Source organism: Tamandua tetradactyla, chromosome 7 (genome assembly GCF_023851605.1).
Source record: "Tamandua tetradactyla isolate mTamTet1 chromosome 7, mTamTet1.pri, whole genome shotgun sequence".
Classification (NCBI taxonomy): Eukaryota; Metazoa; Chordata; class Mammalia; order Pilosa; family Myrmecophagidae; genus Tamandua; species Tamandua tetradactyla.
This window is the reverse complement of record NC_135333.1, coordinates 110195566-110216469: the sequence shown is the minus strand read 5'-3', so window position 1 is coordinate 110216469 and position 20904 is coordinate 110195566. Positions and strand designations below refer to the sequence as shown.

Genomic DNA, 20904 nt, shown 5'->3' with positions numbered 1-20904 from the left:
ATGCTTCTTGGGGCCTATTTCTCAGAGGGCTTGCCTAGTGTGTATATAATTGGCTTTTGTTTGTCTTATATGACTGTTTGGTGACTACATTAAAATCTACACAATTCAATTTTAGCCCTGGATTACTTCAGTTGACCTTTGTAAAGGTTTTATCCGTATAGAGTGGGTGTTTGACTTGTTTTAACCTATTAGGTTTTTTTTCTTTTCAATATTCAAAATAAAATTCTACTAGAAGAAAAAGTCATTGTTACATTTTTAAAGGTAGGTGCACTAGTTTGGCGGCTGGAGGCGGGGGGTAGGCTGCCATAACAAATCAACACAAACTGGGTGGCTTAAAACAATAGAAATGTTTTCTTTCATAGTTCTGGAAGCCAGGAGTCCAAAATCAAGGTGCTCGCCAAGCTGCATTCACTCTGAAGGCTCTAGGGGAGAATCCTTCTTTGCCTCTTCAAGCAGCTGATGGTTCCAAGCATTCCTTCGCTTATAGAAACACTTGTCATTGGATTCAGGGCCCACCTAAAGAGACAAAGAGCAATCTGGGGTGATCTTATCCAAAGATCCTTGACTTCATTACATCTTCAAAGACCACTTTTCCAAATAAAGTCACAGTCACAGGTTTTGGGATGTGAACATATGTTTTTTAAGGGGGTCACCATTCAACCCATCTTTCCTCTGGCTCCCCCCCCGCAAATTCACATCTGTCCCATTGCAACAATATATTCACTCCATCCCAACATCTGCAAAAGTCTTATTTCAATATCAGTTCTAAACCCATTAAGTCTAAGTCACCTAAATATCAGCTCAAAAGTGAAATTTCATCATCTAAGTCAGGTATGGGTGAATTGCTGAGTGTGATCCATCCTGGGGTGAAATTCCTCTCCATCTTTGGACTCATGAAACTAGAAAGCAAATTATCTTCTTCCAAAATACAGTGGTGGGTGGCAAGTGAACTCACTGCCCTCCCCTTCTCCATGTGGGACATGGCTGTAAACCTCCCTGGCAACGTGGGACAGAAATCCTAGAATGAGCTGGGACTCAGCATCAAGGGACCTTCTTGACTGGACAGGGGAAGAGAGAAATGAGATGAAAGTGTCAGTGGCTGAGAGATTTCAGAGTCAAGAGGTTATCCTGGAGGTTATTCTTACACATTATATACATATCCCCTTTTTAGTTTATGGTGTATTGGAGAGGCTGGAGGGAACTGCCTAAAATTGTTGAGCTGTGTTCCAATAACCATGTTTCTTGAACATGACTGTATAATAGCTTTCACAATGTGACTGTGATTGTGAAATGTTTTGTCTGACGCTCCTTTTATCTATGGTATGGATAGATGAGTAAAAAATATGGATAAAAAATAAATAGTAGGGGGAAGAAAGCTAAAAAAAATTGAGTAGGTTGAAATATTGAATTATTCTGAGGATAATCCTCGTTGGCTTGGTGCTCCACCCGCTGGGTCGGTGCTCCACCCGCTGGGTCTGCAGCAGCTCTGGCCACCTCTGCAGCACCCATGGTTGCTCAGGAGGCTTCTGCCTCTGTGCCTATGGCTCTGCCCTCAGACTCATTCTTCTTTCTTCTGGACGGGCAGCAGAAGTTGGCGGCCAAGGAACCCTTTCAGCCCATTTCCTACCTGTAGAATTTTGGAAGTCTGGCAGCCTTTTCTCGCTTCATCCTCTATCTGTCCCTTTCAGTCCAAGCTGGCAGTGCTTCTGCTGACTATAATATTCTCAAAAACATTGTGGGTCTCCTATGCAAGTCATGGGGAGAGGGGCCCACACCATTCCACACCATAGCCCTGGGGGCCAGAAATCCAAAATCAAGATGTTGGCACGGCCATGCTCTCTCCAAAGACTCTAGAAGAGAATCCTTCCCTGTCCTTTCCAGCAGCTGGTGGTTCCAGGCATACCTTGGCTTGTGGCTGCATTGTGCGTGTGCAGTGCTGGGGCTGGAGATGCAGATTTGGATGATATTTCAAGCCAGGGATCATTCAGGGAGAGCGTATCTCTGGAGTGGAGAAGGGGGTCCAGCATCCTAATCAGATCAAAAAACTTCAGAAAAGGGGGGAGAGGAGTTAAGGCTGACTGAGACTTGTTTGCTTGGAGAGTAGCGATGTCATGTCATGAGAGGCACGTCAAGGAGAGGAGGAAGCTTGGAGAGGGAAAGGGTAAGTTCAGTTTGAGACAAAACAAGTGGGAGGTGAGCTGAGGGACACCCATAGAACAGGTGTTAGAAGGCAGGTGCTGGGGTTTAGAAGAGAGCCTGCTGCTGGAGAAAGGGGTGTCGGTGATGGGGTAATCATCAACCCTCCGGGGAAGGACTTGCTGTCCTCAGTGTCCAGTCCAGGCACAAAGTGAGGTGAATGAGTGAGGACCTGGGCGAGGAGAAGAGGGGAGACCACCGGGCCTTAGCAGTGCCTCCTAGAAGGCGAGAGAAAGCCTTGCAGGGCTGCCTCATCGCCCCTTTCCAGGACACTGCTCCCGTTGCCTTCTGTCATTGTGGTGCAGATGCAGAATAAGAAGGGATTCCAAGTGGGTGGAGTGAGAGGGCTTTAGAGGGCAGAAATCTCCAGGGAGTGTGGTCCCCATGAGCCCAGAGGGAGAGGAGCTAAGGGCAGAGGGCAGCTTCCTTACTGTGGCTCCAGGAGGCTGTGGTTAAACTCCCTGAGGAGTGGTGGGGCACAATCCAGATCACACAACATCTGGAAGTAGTGTGTGTGTCGAAGTGGAGCCTTCAAGAAGTTAAGCAGTAAAAGAAAGGAGAGAGGCTGGTAACTGCAGGGTGTGGCATGACTTTTAGGATAGGAGACAATTGTAGGCAGATGATGACATGGAGCTGGTGACAGGAAGAACCAGGAGGCGTGATGGGGAAGGGAGTGGTGGGCGAACCATCAGCATAAAAGGTTAATGAAGGAAAAGGGGTTCCAGATTCTAGAACCACAGAATCTTACTGCTGGAATAGTCTCCACCCAGTCACTGAATTTTACTGACGGGGAGAAAAAAGGCCCCTAGAGGGAGTTTTAGCCACGGTTTCACGGCTTATCAGAAAAGAGCCTGTGCTTTTCATCCCCATCTCCATTTAATTCTCTTAGAAGAGATGGTATCTGTGACATCCAGAGGTGAAGATCTCTGGCAGCGTGGGGACATGACCCCCAGCGATGAACCTGGCCTTGGCACTGTGGGATCAACAATGCCATCCTGACCAAAAGGGGGCAAAGAATTATGGCAAAATGAGGTACCAGTGACTGAGAGAGTTACTTTATTTAGTTACTCTAAAGAAAGTTGAGAGGTTACTCTGGAGGCTACTCTTTTGCAAGCTTCAGCTAGATACTGTTATTTACTGTGGTCTGCCAAACCCCAACCAAGACCATTCCTGCCAACCTTAAGGAACAATTGGGGCTCTAGCTGAGATTCTACAAAGGTTCCATGCACTATGATTACTTTCCAGAAACCTACAATCTCCAGACAGGTCCCTGGACCAGATAAGTCCTGAAACCCAGAGGGGCCAGCCTCTCCAGAACATCAGCAAGTTCCATTCCCCTATCCCGTATTATTGACAGCTCTTTCCAATGTGAAAAAATTAGAATGGGCATAGCCCAACTACTTCTAAAGATTGGGAGAAAGACCAAAGGAGAACGTGGAGTTATAACAGAGAAGATAGAATGTAACAAGTGAGTATGACTGCTGACTCATTATATTGATATTTCTTTCACTCTCCAGAGTCTTGGAGCAGCTAGAAGGAAAAACCTAAAACTGTGGCACTGTAACCCATACCAAACTCTGAAATCTGTTCTATAACTGCTTGTTAAAATGTACTTTGAACTTGATTATTCTTTGTATATATGTTATTTTTCACAATAAAAATAATTATAGGGTGCAAGGGTAGTCCAGTGGTAGAATTAGCACCTGCCATGCGGAAGACCCGGGTTGAATCCTGGCCTATGCATTTCAAAAAAAAAAAAAAAAAAATTCAACAGACAGTGCTGCAATAACAGTACAGGCAAGTAGAAAAAGAATGAAATGTGACCCCTACCATACAGCATAAAAAATATATAAATGTAAATAAATAAAAATTAGTTAATTAAAACAAAAAGAAGAGATGGTGTTTGATGATACCTTTTCCCCTAGCCTGAGCCCAAGGATACACCCAGTCCTGCCTTCGGATATTGAGACCCTGGAGCCAGAGATGAGCCTCGCACCACTCCCGACCTTCAGCCCTGTGTTCTCCATGTGGAGCAGACCTTGCACATCCAGGGGGCTCCGGGATCAACCTCATGGCCTAGCGGACTCTGTGTCCTTCAGGTCTCCACCTGGTGGGGAGGCAGGGCCAGCCTGTGTGAAGTGCTGATGGAGGGACATAGTAGGCGGTTCTCCCCTCGGCCAGTCACTACTGGACCCTGTAGTCTTGAGCAAGTCCATCCTTTCAGGCCCAAGGGTGCCACCAGTCAGAACACTGTATGCCGAATTGGTTATTGGGTCTGGATGGCTAAACTCCAAGGGACATCGTAGATGACAGCCTGACTAGGGCTGAAGAGGCTGGCCAGGGAGCTGCGGGAATCTCAAACAGGTAGGACTGGCTGTGAGGGCAGAAAGTCAGGCAAAGGAGTTTAGACTTGAGATGTCTCATGTTGTGAGGAAACAGCACCCAACCACAAGCCAAGAAACCTGGTCCCAAGTCTGGGCAAGTCATGAAGCCTTGCATTCCTCAATAGTGTGATCTCTTCAGCCTGCAATCCCAGGTTAGTGCAGTTGGGAAACTGGGATTACTCAGGCATTCACATCCCCACATTCTCTTGATGAAGACGAGATGGAAGGCAGTACTTGAGATTATATGGGCTGTGAAGAGATTTCGTCTTGGCCTGTGGCCCCTGCCGGAAGACCCTGGCCAACCCCTTCCCATGCAAGCAAGGCTCAAGCACCTGGATATGCACCTCACGTGGAGCCTGAGAGGAAACGGGACTGCGGTTCTTGGCGATCAAGGCTCTTCTGCAATCTTGACACTGCCATTCATCTCACCCCACCTGCAGGGACAGGCCAGGTGATAGTTGAACAGACAAGCTCAAAGGGTCTGATGTCCTACACATCATCTTGTCTGCACTCCATGCGCAGGGCCACACAGGCTCTCATGTGACAGCTGAAGTCTGGCCAGAGCTTCCATAGCCCATGCATCTCCCAGCGGGAGGGGTCTGACTGTCAGCGTCCATTAGAAAGTTCTCTCATTATCTAGAGGAATTCACTCCACACGCAGCCTGGACTGCTGTGCTGGCACCTGGCTGGTGAAGAAGGAGTTGACAGGGGGAATGGAGATGGGAAAAGAGATCAGTGGGAGAGAGAGGAAAGGGGAAAATGGAGGTTGAGGGAGGAGAGAAGGGGAAAAAAGAAGGGAGATGAGGTAGATAAAAAGGGGCTTAAATTCAGCCAAGATTTTTGAGATGACAGGAAGGAAGAAGCAGATCAGTTTGGTTGACCAATCAACAAATGAAGAAAGGAAGTGGAGAAATGGAATCTTTACTCTCCTAGGGCAATGTTTGCCCTGGAAAAAGTGAGTAAAGCAAATTTAAAAGGGTCTTAATATTTTTATTTTTAATCATTTAACTAAAAATTTGTATGAACTATTGCTTTTAGGTCTTTCATATTAGGATTGCTTTGGCAGGGAGCAATTGCAGCCCCAACTCAAAACAGTCAGAACAATAAGATAATGTATAATCTTACTTATCAAAAAAATCTAGAGGTGCATAAGAATTATAAATACATATACACCTAATGGCAGAGCCCCAAAATATCTGAAGCAAATATTGACAGATTTAAAGGAAGAAAAAAGACAGCTCCACATTAATACTAGGAAACTTCAATACACCACTTTCAGTAATGGATAGACCATCTAGACAGAAGATCAATAATGAAATAGAAGACTTAATGCTATAAACCAACAATACCTAACTGACATATATAGAAATTTACACCCAACAGCAGCAGAATATAGTTTCTTCTCAAGTGTGCATGACTCATTCTCTGGGATAGATCTTTTGTCAGGTCACAAAACAAGTCTCAATAAATTTAGAAATATTGAAGTCACACAATGTAACTTCTCTGACCACAGTGGAATGAAGTTGTAAAGCAATAACAAGGAGAACTGGAAAATACAGAAATATGTGGAAATTAAACAACATACTCTTAACCAATGGGTCAAAGAAATAATCATAAGTGAAATTAGGTAATATTTGGGATGAATGAAAACAAAAATACAACGTACCAGAATTTGTGGGATACTGAAAAGGCAGTGATGAGAGGGAAATTAGTAGTTCTAAATGCTTACATTAAAAAGGAAGAAGATCTCAAATCAGAAACTTTACCTTAGAACTTCAGAATCTAGAAAAAGAGCAAACTAGAACCAAAGAAAACAGAGGGAAAGAAATAACAAAGATTAAAGCAGAGATGAATGAAACCGAGAATTTTTAAAAAACAATAGAGTCAACAAAACTAAAAGATCAATAAAATTGACAAACCTTTAGCTAGATTGACAAAGAAAAAAAGACAGAGCCCGCAAATAATTAAAATCAGAAATGAAAGGGGGGACACTACTACCAACTCCAAAGAAGTAAAAAAGATTATAAGACAATACTATGGACAACTGAACACCAACAAATTAGATAACTTAGATGAAATGGACAAATTTCTGGAAACACAAACTACCTATACTGACTCAAGAAGAAATAGAAGATCTCAACCAGACAAATAAGACATAAAGAGACTGAATAAAAAACCTCCCAAAGAACGAAAATGGACTCCTACCTCACACTATACACAAAACTTAACCCAAAATGGATCAAGGACCTAAATACAAGAACCCAAACCATAAAATTCCTGGAAGAAAACATAGGGAAGCATCTTCAGGAGTTCGACAATGGTTTCTTAGGCTTTATACCAAAAGCATGAGCAAACAAAGAAAAAAAAAGATAAATGAGACTTCATCAAAATAAGCATTTTTGTGCATCAAAATACTTCATCATACAAGTAAAAAGACACCTAAAGAACAGGAAAAAATATTTGCAAACCACATGTCCAAAAAGGGCTTAATATCCAGAATACATAGAGAAATCCTACAACTCAACAACAAAAAGACAAACAACCCAAATAAAAAATGGGCAAACGATTTGAATAGACATGTCTCCAAAGAAGATATAAAAATGGCCACTAAACATATGAAAAGATACTCAATTTCATTAGTCATAAGGGAAATGCATATCAAAACCACAATGAGACACCATTTCAGACTAGAATGGCTACTATTAAAAAATGGAAAATAAGTTTGTAGGATGTGGAGAAATAGGAACACTTATTCATTGTTGGAGGGAATGTAAAATGGTATAACCACTGAAGATAATAATTTGGTAATTCCTCAGAAAGTTAAGAATAAAATTACTACATGGCCCAGCAATCCCACTTCTAGGGATAGATCCAGAAGAACTGAAAGCAGGGACTTGAACAGATAGTTGCACCTATGTTCATAGCAGCATTATTCACAATTGCCAAAAGATGGAAGCAACCCATGTGTCTCAACTGATGGATGGATAAGCAAAATGTGGTATGTACAGACAATGGAATATTATTCAGTCGTAGAAAGGAATGAATTTCTGATACATACTACAACATGGATGAAACTTCAAGATATCATGTTGAGTGAAATAAGCCAGACATAAAAGGACAGAAATTGTATCATCTCACTGATATGAAATAATTAGAATAGGCAAATTTGCAGACCCAGATACTAGAATGCAGGTTATCAGGGGCTGAGATGGGGGTAGCGAATGGGAAGTTAATGTTTACTTGGTACAGAGTTTCTTTTGGGGGTGATAGAAGTTTTGGTAATGAAGGGTGGTTATTTTAGCACAACATTGTGAATGTAATTACCACCACTGAAATATATATATTTGAATTTTGGTTAAAAGGGGAAATTTAGGTTGTATATATGTTATTAGAATTAAAAATAAAAAAAAAACATAGGCCTGTACAACACAGTGAGCCCTAATGTTAACTAAGGACTACAATTAATAGTATAGTTATAATAATATTGTTTCATCAGTTGTAACAAAGATAACACACTAATACAAAATGTTAATAATCAGGAAAACTGCATGTGTGAGTGAAGTATACGGGATCTCCATTTTCTACATGATTTTTCTGTAAACCAGTAACTTCTCTAATAAAAAATAAATTAAAAAATTTCAGGATACTACCATAACTTGCCAAACCCCAACCAAAACCATTCCTGCCAATCTGAAAGAACACCTAGGTCATTGTATAAGATTCTACAAAGGTTCTATGTGCTAGGGTAACTTTTCAGAAGCCTATAACCTCCAGATTGGTCCTTGGACCCAGTAAGTCCTGAAATGGGGTGGGGGGGGGGCAGTCAGCCTCTCCAGAACATCAGCTAGTTCCATCCTCCATCCCATATTATTGACAGTCCCTTCCAACATGAAAAAGAATGGGCATAATCCAAATACCCCTAAAGAGTGGGAGAAAGATCAAAGGATATGGTGGTTATACAGAGAAGGTAGGGTTTAAAAAATGAGTTTGAGTCGTGCTGAATCAGTATATTGATATTCTTTTAAGTCTCCAGTATCTTAGAGCAGCTAGAAGTAAGAACCTAAAATTGTGGAACTGTAACCCATAACAAATTCTGAAATATGTTCTACAACTGATGGTTGCAATGTGCTTTGACATTTTTTTTTGTATGCTGTATCACAGGAGTCACATTTCATTCTTTTCCCATGTGAGTACCCCGTTATTGCAGCACTATTGGTTGAATTTTTGTTTGTTTTGTTTTGTTTGTTTGTTTTTAGGAAATGCATGGGCTGGGAATCGAACCCGGGTCTCCCACATGGCGGGCAAGAATTCTACCACTGAACTACTCTTGCACCCCTTCTTTGAAAAGCATTGCTTTTTTTGTATTTTTATTATTTTTCACACAATAAAAAAAAATATTTCTTCTAGCCTCCAGTGTTTTGGAGCAGTTGGAAGGAAAAATCTGAAATAGTGGAATGGTAACCCATAACAAACTCTGAAATCTGTTCAGTAACTACTTGTTGAAAGTGTACTTTGAAAATCATTGCTTTTTCTTTCTTTTCTTTGTGTATATGTTATATTTAACAATAAAAAACATTAACAAAACAAAACAACTAAGTGCTGGTTAATTCAGAGTCATAAGACCCTATCCATGCAGGTTCTTCTCACTTATCTATTCTGCTAACCTTGGCATGTTAGATTTTGTCCTCATGTCTGTCCGCTACTGGTCACAGATGGCTGCGGCAGCGTCAAGCATCATGCCCTCACACAACAATGTCCAAAGGTTGCAAAAAAGAAAAGCCTTTCTTTGTATTCCTTTTTAAGAGCAAGGACATTTTTTCCCACGGATGTCTCCCCCGCCCCCCAGCAGACATTACCTCACCTCTCATTTCCTCCATTGTATCACCTGCTGGTTCCTTAACCAATCACTGGCAAGAGAAATAGATACCTTGATTAGCTTAGACTAAAATTCCCCCTGGTGATGAGAGGCCCAGCCCCCAATGCACATAGACCCCCAATACCTGCACAGAATAGGAGGTGCCGGCAGCCAAAACAATGAACTGAAAATGGCTGCGGGGTAGATACGCAACAGTGGTTGCCACACAGGACAACCTCTTCTGTGATAAGTGGCAAATTTTGCCTTGAATTTGGATTGCACAGGTGTGATCTCTCTCCGCAATCTAAAGGGGACCAAAAATTAAGGATATTTCCCTTAGTGAATAGTACCAAAGAGGTGCTCCAAAAATAATTAATGAATTAAGCTTTAAAACTGGAAATGACTTCTATAATAGTATAACTGCACATGGTGGCCTGTGCCAGGGGCATTTCTACTAGTAGGCTAGATATCTCCTGAGAGCCGAATGATATTTGGTGAGATTGCAGGGGAGGAGGTAAAGGGTGGCAGCAGTGAGATGGAATATACACCCACTTCCCAAAAAATTTAATTAAACTGTTTTGCGAATGTAGGTGAAATTTTTGTGGAATTAGGAAATCTGTAATACATCCTGTCTTCACTTTAAAAAAAAGAGAAAAAAATCTGGTGGTAAGACAAGTATTTAAAAGCATTTCCTGTATATGACTAGTCGACAGGTCTTTAGTTCTATAAGAGTCATTGATTCTGAGTATTTCTCTCCTGCTGCAGACTTGGAGGGAGTGTTAAAAGAGGAAGGAAGAACTGTTTTCCCAAAACCTGTTCAGGGCTGACAAATTCAGGGACATGGGGCAATGACAGGCTAATGAGATGTCGGCAAAGGTTTTTCTCTGTGAGGCTGAAAGCCAGCTCCTGCCCCCCACCACCCCTACACACAAGGGAACTATGTTCCCTTCACCCTATGCTGCCCCCCCATCAGATGGCCATCCTAACACTGGTCCCCAGGAGCATCTGCCTGGGTCATCTCTGCCAGCTTCACCTGGTGGCACTGGCTGACAGGAGCTGACTGTCTCAGCCCCAGTGCTTACGGGAGCCAGGGAGGAGCTGTCCTATCTGCACATTGGTTGGTGTCTTGTCAGCAGGAGTCCAAGCAGGTGGCAGCATCTATCCTGCAAGGACACCATCTCTTCCCATGATCTGAGAATTGATTCATTAAGTTCAGAGGGAAAAATGGAGACAAATGGCCCTTCACCAGGGAAGCTGCGGCCTGGGGAGTGGGGACCAGCTGAGTTTGCCCCGCTGGAGCAGCATATAGGTGATCTGGGTGGGAGGTGTTCTGACAATCGATGACGTAATGAGATCTCCCTGCCACGGTGGCTCCGCCCAGCACCCCAAGTGGGGCCGCTGCGACATGGCCCCTCCCCGCTGAACCGGAGCGGCCGCTGGGGGCGGGCGAAGATGCCTTTGCCTGGCACCGCTGAGAAGCTGCGGCGCGGTGGAGGGAGCGCCCACTTTGGATTCAGTTTCTGGGGTCAAATTTCAGTTTTACTTGCTCTGTAGCCTAAGGCTAGATAGTTCATCTCTTTGAGCTTTACTTTCCTCTGAAACTCCAAGATGTGAAAGCCCTGGTCCCCTTCCTCTCACTCTCAGCCCTGACTGGCCTCCTTTCCCTCCCACAGACCATGCAGGACCGCCACACAGCCTTCCAGAGTCAGGGGCCTGAACAGAGGGCTCTCTCCAAGGTGGATTTTGAAATTTTCTAAGTCCTCTGGTGTCCTCTGACCTGGCAGTAGGCTGACTGCCAGAGCAGAAGGATTTGTTAGCTGCTTTCTAAGTCAGGTAGGACAGGCAGGCCGATGGACCCTCGGAGCCATTCTCTTTCTCCTCAGCCTGCTTCAGCTCAGAGCAGCTCTGCCTGGGTCCACTCAGACCCTCAGTAGCTGGTGGCCTCTGTCTTGCCGGGTGGAAGAAGATCATTCTCTGGTCAGGGCAGGTGAGGGCTAATAAGCCCTTCTGTCCAGACCACCAGAACCCGGGGCCATGGCCAATCTCAGAAGTGTACACCCTCTTCTGCCTTATGTCCATTTATCCCCGTCAAGCCTCCGCGCTGGTGGCAGTGGCTGCAGACTTTTCATTAGCACTCAAGGACAGATCAGATGACAGTCAGCCACAAAGCACTGACTTGGACCTTGGGGTATATTTGTTCTCTCTCATGCCAACACAGGAGGGGAAAAAAATCATTATAAGGACAGATGCCTCCTGAGCCACTAGCGCTTAGCTCTTCCAAAGCCCCAGGCTCTATTCTGCTGGAATACATATTTTTTTTCTCAGCTGAACTCTTCTCTCACCTCCTTTCACCCTACACTGTAGCTGCTGCTTAAAGCTTTCCAGTCTTTTCGCATCCTGAAAATAATTCTATTTCTAAGGCTCACTGAGGTAAACAGAGGGGCTGTCCCCAGCCAGGAGCTTCCTGCTGAGATCCTCCAGGCTGTTCTGAAGACTGAGCACCACACTTCTGGGCACCCCCACATCCCATTCTCGGGCACCCTGCTTGGGAATCACTGGCTTGGAGAATGGACCTCTCAGATACCATGGAGTGTAACTTTTTAGCTGATCCTGGATGATCTTTCTGCTCCTTCTCATATATGGATATCCTATTTCCTCCAGACTTTGCGCTGTGGCCATCAGTAGATTTCCTGTGTTCGAGGATGGGGCTGGGCTGGACCTGCCTCATCCTAAAGGGGTTAAAACCATGGTTGCTCTCAAGAATGCTGCAGAACCATTGGAGTGCTAACTTGAAGCTTCAGGCTGCAGCTGAAGCCGTGTCCCGTGCTGTGCTTGCAGATATGTGCATTTTTTAGCTGCCCTGTGAAGAGCAGGGGGTACAGCTCTGCCCCGGCTCCCCTCCTCTCGGCTGCCCCGCCCCGCGGCGCTCCCGACCTTCCTTGAGTCGCCCGGGCTCGGGGCTCTCGACTGCGAGGCCCTGGGTGCGCGCGGCGGGCGCCGGCGTCTTCCTTGCGTCCCCGGCCTCGCACTGGCGCCCCTGCGGCTCTCCGGTGAGCGCGGGCGAGGGGCGGGAGCCGCCTGGACCACCCGGGAGCGCCGGTGCGACCGGAACCCGCGCCTGGCGAGCCTGTTTCAATGCTGAGGAGTCTGTGGGTGCTCCACCGCCCTTCCTCCTGGTTTTCTCTTCTTTCCCCGCCCACTGCACTCCCCCAAATTGGCAGACTCCCCAGTTAGTGGGTTTGGTCTTTGGACATAAAAGCCCATTTCCTGGGAGTCGTTGCCGGCCAACAAACCTCTGCCAAGACATGCTAAAAAGAGCTTTTTTAAAAAAAAAACCTTTAGGGTAAACTGAATCGTCTTTTGATTTTATTTAAGGTTTTAAAGAACTTTGCTCTTCCTGTTTCCTGGAGAACTAAAAACACTCTTTATCGGCGGGATGTGGGTTGGCCTAAGTATTCGAAATACTTTACTGGAGCAACATTTTGTGTGGCAGTTGACTCCCTCAGTGGATCCGTTTACGTAGGGCAAAGAGGGGTTAGCACCCCAAAGGTGCTGGTGTTCTCAGAGGACGGATACTTCCTGCGAACCTGGAATTACACAGTTGACAAGCTCATGGCATGTTTGCAGCCAGCACCTTCCATGAGCAAGCTGTCTGGGTCATGGATGTAGGAAGTGGACTCTATGGCCATACTGTTAAAAAATATAATTCCTTTTATATAATCATAAAAAAATATAATTTTTTTTTACCTGGTACCCCAGGTAAAAAAAAAAAAAAAAAGAAAACAAGCCCTGGTTTAAATCCCCTGCAGTTTGATAACCCTGCAGAATTATATGTAGTGGACACAGGAGACATATACATTGCAGATGGAGATAGAGGATTGAATAACAGATTGCTCAAACTGTCCCAAGATTTTGCAATGCTTTGGCTGCATGGAGGGAATGGGACAGGGCCAGCCCAGTTCAACACACATCACAGTGTTACAATTGATTCAGTTGGTCGGGTATGGGTTGCCGAGGAAATGACGGAGGAAATGAAAGAATGCAAGTTTTTGATAAAGACACTGGGGAATGGTCAGGAGCCTGGACTAACTGTTTCACAGAAGAGGGACCTTCTTCAGTCTGATTCACTCCCGATGGGAAGTACGCAGTTTCAGCCCAGCTGAATCTGGACAGGCTCTTGTTCGTGTCTGTACCCGGGTGAGACTCCTTGGTGACTGTTCCGTGGTCAGTCCAGTCCAGCTCGCAGACCAGGCTTCGCCTCGTCTCTTAGATGTGGACAGGAGCACTGGCGTAGAAATCTAGGTGGCAGAAATAGGAGCAAAACAAGTACAAAAAAAATACATCCCTTTAAATAGCTATTTTCCTTCACTGGATTCATGAGCTTTCTTTTCCTGGAGATCTTTCAAGGGGAAGCTCAGAGTTTCAGATGTGTCATTAGGTTCTTAAACTGATCTTTAAGTGCAAGAATATGTTTATTTAATTTTTACCTAATCTATTATCACAAGGATTTGTTTTTATATCATTAAGAATTTTATTTGGTCGCCTTTCTTGGGACTTAGTTTTACTTGTAAAAGTTTTCCTTGCAAATGCCTAAAAATATTTCAATGAGATAAATGTAATTTAGAAAAAAATGAGGTTGGAAAGAGAGACTTACCTAGTTAATTAACCTGGAAGACTAATCTTCCTGGTGAAAATAGGAACAAAAATAGGTTTAGAGGATATTTGATTGAATTTTATATGAAGAACTGCAAACTTCAGTGTTTTCACCTTAGATAAAATGAACTGCTTCTATCATAACCTGCCAACCACAACCAGGATCAGCAAGCCAATCCTAAAGAACACCTAGGGCAATATATAAGATTCCACAAGGGTTCCAGGCACTAGAGTAACTTTCCAGAAACCGACAACCTCCAGATGGGTCCCGGGTCCAGATAAGTCCTGAAACCTAGCCCAGCCTCTCCAGAACATCAGATAGTTCCATCTCCCCACCACATATTAGTGACAGATCCTTCCAACATGAAAAAGTTAGAATGGCCATAGCCCAAATGCCCCCTAAAGAGAGGAACAGAAAGATCCAAGGTGATGGTGGAGTTATACAGAGAAGATGGGATTTAACAAATGAATATGAATGCTGAATCATTAAGTTGATATCTCTTTTAGTCTCCAGTATCTTAGAGCAGCTAGAAGTAAAAATCTAAAATTGTGGAAGTGTAACCCATGCCAAACTCTGAAATATGTTCTACAACTAATTGTGGTGCTGGGCTTTAAATTTATTGCTTTTTTGTGTTTATGTTATTTTTCACAAAAAAAAAAAAGAAGGAAAAAAAGTCAATTGTGGTGATAAAGTATTTATACCTTCTAGCCGCCTATATTCTGGAGCAGCTAGGAGGAAAAATCTGAGATGATGGTATGGTAGCCCATGACAAACTCTGGGATCTGTGCTGTAACTATTTGTGGAAGAGTGCTTCGAAAACTATTGCTTTTTTCTTTCTTTGCTTTGTATAAAAATTATACAATAAAAGTTAAAAGCAAAAAAACAAACTTTTTTTTGTTTGTTTACAATCTGATGGGAGACAAGCATGCAGCCAGAGCCGATGCCATGCCAGGCTGGTGCAAGGACGGTGCAGGAGAGGGGGGTTGAGCCAGGACTTGAAGTCTTGCTGAGGGGAGCTTGCAGGGATGGATGAGGGAAACGGCCTGGTGCAGATGTGATAAAATGTTTTAAACTTGCTGTTAACTTCCGTAGTTTTTTTATAAAACCCTAACTTGGCTTTGGTCCTTTAGCAAAAGATACTTAATATCAACCTTTAAATGTAGGGATGAAATGGTATCTGAGCACTTTATTGAAAGGGATGCTTCCAGATAATCCAAATGGTTTTATAGTAGCATTACAAATAGGGACTCACCTCAGTATTTCCTTATTTTTTTAAACATGAACTCAATTCATTCCTACCTCAAGGAAGTATCAAGAGAATTATATATATTTTTGAAAATGTGTGCCAAACACTTGGAGATAGAGATGAATAATTTCCCATACATTTCTATACGTCTTTTTCCTCCCTTGGTCTGAATATTGGCTTTCCAATAAAGACCGTTTATTACCTTTATTCCAGTTTATGCTAGGTTTTGGTGGAACCTTGCCATGTTATGGTCTTTTGAATCTTTTGATATTATGATTTTTTAAATGTTATGATCCCTTTCCTAGCATCTCTCTCCCAGTTCATACTGTAAACTGCGTAACATAATCAGTCTGGAGTTGTTTCATGGCTGGAGTCTGCCTTCCAGACTTCAAGTAACTCACATTTGTTTTAATGCCTGGATCCTAAGTGCGGTTAAGAAGATAAACCTGCCAACAGGAATCTCTGTCCTCTATCCCAATGCCATTCATAAATGTGTTTGTGCCACTGATCAAGCTCTGTAGTCTTGAATGAGCCACTCCTGTGCCTTAATTTTCTCTTTAGTTAAATCATAATCTCATTCTTTTTTCACCTTTGCAAATGCTGTAAGGATTTGCCTTAATTTTGCATTTGCTTTTTTACCAAAACATACCCGCATTGACTTTATGAAGTTTAGCTAATACAGTATATTTACTTGGATTAAAGAGAGTAATTTGAGGTTTTACTTGTTCTATTTTTAAGCCAGGGTAAGGAGTGCAAACGAAGGAACACAAGATAGATGAACTGATACCGCCATTTCTGAAATGCTTCATTTATCTTTGTTTCATACCAGATTCTTTTAAAAGTTGCTGAAAGTATCATTTTGTATGTGCGTATCCTCCCAAAAGAGTTTCTTTTATCAACATGCTTGTAATCAAAGTATGTCACTTTTTCCCTTTGGGTTACCTGTCTAAATGAGAAATGCGTTCACCCCTTGACCACAGCCTTGGTCGCCTGGTAGTCTTTGTCCTTTCCCATTGCTCAGTCCCACATTGCAGGCCACAGCACCGGTACAGGGACATCAGTCGCCAAGCTCTCTAGCCATCCAAAACAGTTCATGCCCTTCATTCCCTCTGCCCCCATCTGCTCACAGTTCCCTCCCAAACCACACTGCTTGGAAGAGGTTCCAAATAAAGGAATTCACCCCTCCGCAATCTTCCCTAGAAATACATCATTCTTCAATTTTCCTTATTCCACTACTCAAAGAACGTCAAACATTCTACATGACATATACTGGGTCAAATACCAATACCATAGCAATCTATGTGACTATTCTGGTCTCAGCCAGCTCTGCTCTCTCAGTAACTCATTAAGTACAATCTTATTTGCCACTGTAGACTTTGACTAAATGTGGAATTGGCATGATCTTAAGTCGTTCCCAGGTTACTGATTATTATTTTATGAAATACAGCAGTAGCTCTGGCAGTGTGGCTAATGAGCTGAATTCGGGCCCCACCATTTCCTGCTACCTAAGCTCTTGTTACTCCATGTGTGGTCACAGATCAAGACCATCAGCTTCACCTGGGAGCTTCCAGCAGCTGAAGTCCCACCTCAGACCTAGACTATTAATCTACGAACATCTACAGGTGATTCACATGCATAAGGAAGTTTGAGCAGCATTAACCCAATCTATATGAGTCTGTTATTACTTATGATCTGACTTCATTACCACTCCCCTCTTCAAGTCCAGCTGAGACAACATAACACAAACCACAGCATAGTACATGGCACATGGCACACTGCAGACATCTGCAATGTGGAAGAAACCATCAGCTGGGTCCCTTGCCCACTTCTACCCTCACTGGTCTTGAATGAGTGGGTCAAATGTCTACTGTGATATGGAAGCCAGTTTGACATTAAAATGAAAATATCACCTTTATTGACACATGTATAAATTCCACAGAACGGAAATAAGACAGACCCAAAACAATACAGCGTGTAAAGCCTGCAGCACACAGGTTAATATTCTTCACCCTCATCTTCTCCCTCACCACTATCTGCTCCAACCTCCTCGTAATCCTTCTCAAGGGCAGCCATGTCCTCACGGGCCTCAGAAAACTCTCCTTCCTCCATCCCCTCACCCACGTACCAGTGAACAAAGGCACGCTTGGCATACATCAGGTCAAACTTGTGGTCCAGGCGAGCCCAGGCCTCAGCAATGGCTGTGGTGTTGCTCAGCATGCACACAGCTCGCTGGACCTTGGCCAGGTCACCACCAGGTACCACAGTGGGAGGCTGGTAATTAATGCCAACCTTGAAGCCAGTGGGACACCAATCCACAAACTGGATGGTGCGCTTGGTCTTGATGGTGGCAATGGCAGCATTGACGTCTTTGGGAACCACGTCACCACGGTACAGCAGGCAGCAAGCCATGTATTTACCGTGGCGAGGGTCACATTTCACCATCTGGTTGGCTGGCTCAAAGCAAGCATTGGTAATCTCTGCTACAGTAAGCTGTTCATGGTAGGCTTTCTCAGCAGAGATGACGGGGGCATATGTGGCCAGAGGAAAGTGGATGCGGGGATAGGGAACCAGGTTGGTCTGGAATTCTGTCAGATCCACATTCAGGGCACCATCAAACCTGAGGGAAGCAGTGATGGAGGACACGATCTGGCTAATAAGGCGATTAAGATTGGTGTAGGTTGGGCGCTCGATATCAAGGTTCCTACGACAGATGTCATAGATGGCCTCATTGTCTACCATGAAGGCACAATCTGAGTGCTCTAGGGTGGTGTGGGTGGTGAGGATGGAGTTGTAGGGCTCAACTACAGCCGTGGAGACCTGGGGGGCTGGGTAAATGGAGAACTCCAATTTGGACTTCTTGCCGTAATCGACAGAGAGACGTTCCATCAGCAGGGAGGTGAACCCAGAACCGGTTCCCCCACCAAAGCTGTGGAAAACCAAGAAGCCCTGAAGACCTGTGCACTGGTCAGCCTGCAAAAGAAAAAGTTTTAATTTAGCATTGAGACATCTGATGAAAGTCACAGTGGCTTCTTTGAACCCATGATTACATTACATCGACTGAGATTTAAAAAATCTTCCTAACAATTGCTAAAAAAGCAGTCATAAAAGAGCAAAGTGTTTAGTGATTCAGAGAAGTTTTCCACACTCAACTCCTGGGGGGAAAGGATCTGCTAAAAAGGCTATTTAAAAATGAACTATTTTCATTTCCTGACAGAGGAACCATGAGTATGGAATGGAATCAGGTCCCAGATTTGGGTGACTAAGAGGGCAATCCCTGGTGCCCTTGCTGTGACCACAGAATAAAGGCAGCATCTTATCATTTGGAGAGCTATCATGGCAGACCTGAACCACCAGCCTGGTACAACAGATGTCTTACAAAGATCTGGCAAGCTGCTTTCTGAGCTGGTATACACAGAAGAGCCAAATTCCAGTGCCCTGGCACTAGAGTCAGACTTGGTCTGGATCTGGCTCTACTGGTTCCTCGCTGTGTGACCTTGACCAAATTCATTTCTTTTTTTCTCACATATTAAATGGGGATAACAGGAATCTACTTCAGATTGAGAATTACATAAGTACCTGGAATAATGCTTGTCACAGCAGCACTCGGTAAATGGTACCAGTTACCTGATAACCTATTCATCATGGGAAAGGCAACTTACTATCACAGTTCTATGAGAGCTCATACCATCAGGGTTTTTCACCAATAACCGGGCCATTCAGAGTGGCTAAAAGCTGCAACTCTGTGAAAGGATAATTTTAACCTTTAAACAAAGTGTTCTATTGTCAACACTCACTTCTCAAAAGATGCTCAGAGACTTGCGGACCTTCCCTACCCACTCCTCGGTTCATGTATCTTTGGGTGCATACTCTGAAAAAACCACTTAAGATCAACAGAAAAGGCAGAACCTAGTATAGCAATTACATCCATTAAGGTTCACACAGGCATGGCAATAACACCAAGGACAAACAATTGTTTTGGTAGTTAATGAACTCCACTCCAGAACCCAAAATAGCTTTTACTAGGTTTATTTGTCCCTAAAGGCAGGTCCTGATTTCCAAGTCAGTGCTTGTAGCTGCAGCTTGATAAGCAAACATAGGAACCATTAACCCAATTTTGCTAAAAAACTATGATAAACATCTCAGCAGAGGTGAACCCATAAATAGAAGGCCACTTTTTATAGAATAGACCAGTCATGTCTGGGCTTAGTATAATGTGATTTTCAAGACCAGGTACTTGACCTGAGTCTTCATGCTTGATTCTTGGTTAATTACTTACAAGCTGCCCTCATGCCTAAGGAGCAAAGGACCAGCTGACTGCTGGGCTCTTCATAATGTTGCCTGAGAATTTTTAGCCACTGCCCTGAACTCTAATAGAAAAGCAAGGGCACTGCTTTTTCCTGATTATATATAAATACCCTTAAAGTTTCAATAACTGATACTTGCTTGTGTCCTAAGGAAGCATCCTTGACTCCACTTTTAGCTTTGCTGGAAAGGTTTCCAATATCAGTATTTCCAATCATTATACTGGCTTCTTCTGCTCAAGTCTCTGAAGTTTAACAATAAGCCAAAAGCCCTGACTTTTTTTTTTTTTTAAATAGGTTTGATCAATTAGTTACCTGTTAAGAGTCAGCCACCTACTCACTCAGTATAAGATGATCTAAAAAAGGGATATCCTGATTTAAGGCAAGTTCGCCTATTAATATGAGCACAGATGTTTAATGACCTTACTTTTTGTCAGTAAAACTGCTGCTAAGGCCCTTCAGTTTTATTTTGACTATAGGTACCACCCTCACTGAATAAGCACAATTGCCCAGATGTGCTTTGTAAGACACACAGATATATACATATAGGCATAAAACTACTTACTCCTGCCCCAAATATTTGTCCCATGACCCAAGACCATCTGGTTTAGAGGTCAAGCTCATTTAGTAGGAGGTCTAAGTCTCACTTTAGTGTGCAAGGAATGTATGCTATAGTTTGGCTTCTCCATGAAACTTGCAACAGAACCCTCCTATCCCATTTAAAAAATATATATATTTACATATGGTATTTACCAGCTTACGAATTCTGTCCAGAACCAGGTCAATGATCTCCTTGCCAATGGTGTAGTGCCCACGGGCATAGTTATTGGCAGCATCTTCCTTGCCTGTGATGAGCTGCTCAGGGTGGAAGAGCTGGCGGTAGGTGCCAGTGCGGACTTCATCTGGAAAAGGAAAGCAAAGCGCAACCCATCATTAACAACCTGCACAAGCCTACTTAACCCTGGGGCATAAATGGAGCGTCCAGGACAGACCTGTCCCAGACCCCTGCAATCTCACTCAGGTTACTGACTTCCACTCACCAATGACCGTGGGTTCCAGATCTACAAACACTGCCCTGGGCACATGCTTGCCGGCGCCTGTCTCACTGAAGAAGGTGTTGAAGGAGTCATCTCCTCCGCCAATGGTCTTGTCACTTGGCATCTGGCCATCGGGCTGGATGCCGTGTTCCAGGCAGTAGAGCTCCCAGCAGGCATTGCCAATCTGGACACCAGCCTGGCCGACATGGATGGAGATGCACTCACGCTGTG

General features: G+C 43.8%; 1 protein-coding gene and 1 pseudogene across 4 annotated transcripts in view; one reads left to right on the top strand and one right to left on the bottom strand.

Annotated features, from left to right (window-relative positions):
* Positions 1-4092: 4092 nt before the first annotated feature.
* On the top strand, positions 4093-13815 carry LOC143690575 (NHL repeat-containing protein 3-like; annotated as a pseudogene).
* A 3405-nt stretch (positions 13816-17220) lies between these two features.
* Positions 17221-20904, bottom strand: part of LOC143691779 (tubulin alpha-1C chain) — a 100289-nt gene continuing 96605 nt past the window's right edge. For all 4 annotated transcript variants that reach the window (XM_077170799.1, XM_077170798.1, XM_077170800.1 and 1 more), the window contains 3 exons: positions 20677-20899; positions 20390-20538; positions 17221-18305 (listed from right to left, as the gene is read on the bottom strand). In XM_077170799.1, the coding sequence (XP_077026914.1) occupies positions 17331-18305; positions 20390-20538; positions 20677-20797 (1245 nt within the window). In that variant the 5' untranslated portion in view covers positions 20798-20899 and the 3' untranslated portion in view covers positions 17221-17330. The remainder of the gene's footprint in view (positions 18306-20389; positions 20539-20676; positions 20900-20904) is intronic.